Genomic DNA, 3,450 nt, shown 5'->3' with positions numbered 1-3,450 from the left:
CTAAATTGCTTGGTTTACCAATTACAATAGCTCTTTGTATGTTTATACTTCTCAACTCAAATTATAAGTACATCTCAACAGTGAAAACCTCATTCTCAACTCAAATTACTGTTAACTTATAAGTTACTGTTAAGTTTAAGTTAACAATAAACTTAAAGTTAAGTTTACTGTTAACTAAAATATTGTTAACTTAAGTTTACCATCAACAAAAAACTTAATATTAACTTAAACTTAAACTTCAACTTAAGTTTACTGTTAGCTTAAACTTAAATTGAACTTAAACTTAAACTTAAGTTGCTGTTAACTTACACTTCTTAAGTTTAAGTTATTGTTGTTAACTAACTTAAATAGATATTTAAGAAGTACTATTTACCTTATTAGTAGTTACAGAGATCGAGGGAGCTCGGCAGTGTTACAGAAGGGGCTAGGCAGACTAGGCGTTTGAGCGAGCACCTAGCGTCTAGACCCCTGGGCGTGTGCCCAGGCGTTTGACTATTTTTAAATTATTTAATTATAATAATTGATAAAAATATGTATTAAATTCATATAAATTTTTAAAAAAAGATAGCAATCTTAGTTCCACAATAAATCATGCATACTTAGATACTAAATAGCCGTTCCACAATAAATCATGCATACTTAGATACTAAATAGCCAAAATAATAATTAACAAGGCTAGAGCCTATGATGTTTTTATTTTTATTTTTAATTATAATAATTGATAGTGAATGCCAATGTTATAGAAAGCTTAGATGCTGGACTGGTGTCTAGGCGGATTTCTTTCTTCATTTAAGTGATGGTCGATGAGGTTTTGCTGAAGATCGGAGGAAGTAGTGAATGTGTTCATATTTGGAGGTTAATGGAGTTTGGAGGACGTATAGACTACAACACATAAAATCACAACCAATGCCTACAGGGTGCAATCCACGTAAGCAGACAATGCTCCCCTAAACGCTCGTAAAATCTATGTGGGTAGCCTAAATACCGCCTAAGCACTAGGCGTTAGTTAGGCGGCCTAGGTACCTCCTAGGCCTAGACGTACGTCTAAGCGGACTAGGCGGAAGTTTTTTAAAACAGTGCCAGCTGATATAAGATAACTTAGGGATGGTAGTTGAAAGAAGTGGCTACAAAATATCATCATAGAGACGCAATGGTGGAGGGTAATCGGATATGGAAGCTCTTTATTGATTTTAGAAAGCTAAGTATAACAAACGTCTATAATTTTGCTAAACCCTTGATAGCAAACAAGGCCTTGAAAGTAGTAAGAAATCACATCTTAATTTAATTTGATAGCCATCCCGTTACTCTCCAATCCACCTTGACTTTTCCTTCATGCTTTAAAACCATGGCACAAACCCAACAATATTTATTGCTAAATTTTATCTTCTGTCACTATCAAATTCTCTAGTAAATATTGATAAAAAGAACCACCTGCTATACCTGTTTAGATGCTCCTTGATATTCCTTAATGAGAATGTGGTTTTCTAAGTGTGCATATAGTTAGTATTCTTCTTGAGGAGTTTTGTCTCTTAAAATCTACTGCATCAAAACTCCGCAGTTTTGATGAAGGTTTGACAGGTATAGATTTATTCTTGAATACACAACTGCCAATTTGGCATCTTTCTCATAGGTCGAAACTTGAGTTATATTATGCAACGGTGCTTCTTTTAGATTCCACTTTGTCTAATAGAATTTGAACTCGGACAATTCTGATACCATATTAAAGCCGCATCTAATATATCAGAACTTTGATGTCGTTATCATAGCATAGAAGGGACTTAAAGCTAAGATATGAGCAACCCATGTTCAAATCCCACCAGACACTAGCCACATAATAAAAGCAGATTTAAAGGATTCTGGGCCCATAGGATACTCAACTTGCAGTGGGATATTAGAGAATGAAATAACCCTCAATCTTAACAACTTAGGATTTTTTTGTGTCAGAGTATCTTTAGAAGTGTCACATGTTACTTCCAAAAGAGGAAAAAGTAATTTTGCCAGTTTGTTGTATTTTTCTAATTTGTTCTTCATTTGTATTCTTATATTTGTCTGCAGGGCTGCTCTGCACCTTGGTTTAGCAAGTGCTATTCTCAATGTAGGCGTTGTTGTATATACAACATATTTCTTATCGTCATGCCCACCAAAATCTTCTGAGAAATCAGAAGTCTTATCTTCTGCTGCACCGTTGCTTATTGTTCTTGGATTCATCTCATTTTGCTTGTAAGTAGAACACATTAATCCTGTTCTCTTTCTATTCATTTTGTATTTTACTGATGCTCGAATCTCAATTTGTTAACATGTTACTTTCAGGTTATCGTATGCTCTGTGGCCTATCTGGAATGTTTTAACCATCCCACTTTTGGTAACATTTTCTTTGATGCTTCTCTTTCTTTAAGGTAAATTTCACTAAACCCCCAATAAGTTTGGGTCTTTGGCACTTAATCCCCAAAAAGTATAAGACTCTCATTAGCCCTCACCAAGACCCCCACCCCCCAATAAGTTTGGATATTAAAAAAAAAAACCCGAAACATTTTGATTTTTTTCACATAAATCCTAACTATCACTTTGTGATGCTTATGTGATATTTTCTGTTTTGGATATGGGCTTATGCCATTACCAGAGTTAGGTGAGAGAGATCTGAATGTTTTAGGGGTTTCGGAAATCCCAAGCTTATTGGGGGTTTAGTAAAAAAATTCTTTCCTTTTAGCTTTAAGTGTCAAATGCCCAAAGTTATCGGGGGTTTAGTGAAATTTATCCTTTTCTAACAAAGTTATGCGAGGCTGATTATCATTATATATTTACATGTTGTTAATGCAAATTCTGTTTTTTGCAGTTTACCTTATTTATGGCCTCCATCGTTGTATCACCATATTTGCTTATTGGACCGTTGAGGCCTCAAACCGTTGTGGTTCGCGCTGATTGAAATTTTAACTGTTTTAGGAGAGAAACTATAGAGAAGCAGTTCTGAGAAATCACTGCATTAAAAGAGGGATTGTTTTATGCCCCTAAAAAAATAGTTGCATATAGATGCCTTATATCGCTCAAAAACTAAACCACCAATTGTATAGGTTTGGTGCGTGGATAGGACATTATGTAGAATCTATTGTAAGACATTTCGACAAGCTTTACTTACTGCTAAAAATTGAAACTTTTGGTTTCTGACAAGAATCCGAGTACATCTTCATCATGTTTGTTCCCTAAATTGTTTGCTGCAATATTTTTTGTGTTTTCCATAGTGAACGTTATGCCTTTGGATAAAAAAAATTCCTTTTCCTTGCGTAAAATTATTTTTCTTGTGATTAAAAGATTATAACATCCTACAGATTTCGTTCAATGGCAGAGGTAGGCTGTCAATGGCTGGTAAGCTTGTTGCGAGCTTAACAAAGGTGAACAAAATTTCATAATTCTATGTCGTTTATTTTTGTGGCATGAAGATTTATATAGAGCTGA

General features: G+C 34.5%; 1 protein-coding gene across 1 annotated transcript in view; it reads left to right on the top strand.

The window, feature by feature from the left end:
- LOC109846192 overlaps positions 1–3,198 on the top strand; it is a 10,636-nt gene extending 7,438 nt beyond the window's left edge. Inside the window, exons 2-4 of the mRNA XM_020415414.1 lie at positions 2,056–2,220; positions 2,311–2,362; positions 2,834–3,198. Of these exons, the coding sequence (XP_020271003.1) occupies positions 2,056–2,220; positions 2,311–2,362; positions 2,834–2,923 (307 nt within the window). The 3' untranslated portion in view covers positions 2,924–3,198. The remainder of the gene's footprint in view (positions 1–2,055; positions 2,221–2,310; positions 2,363–2,833) is intronic.

Source organism: Asparagus officinalis, chromosome 6 (assembly GCF_001876935.1).
Source record: "Asparagus officinalis chromosome 6, Aspof.V1, whole genome shotgun sequence".
NCBI classification, from domain to species: Eukaryota; Viridiplantae; Streptophyta; class Magnoliopsida; order Asparagales; family Asparagaceae; genus Asparagus; species Asparagus officinalis.
The sequence above is the reverse complement of the archived record's forward strand: the minus strand, read 5'-3'. Positions and strand labels throughout refer to the sequence as shown.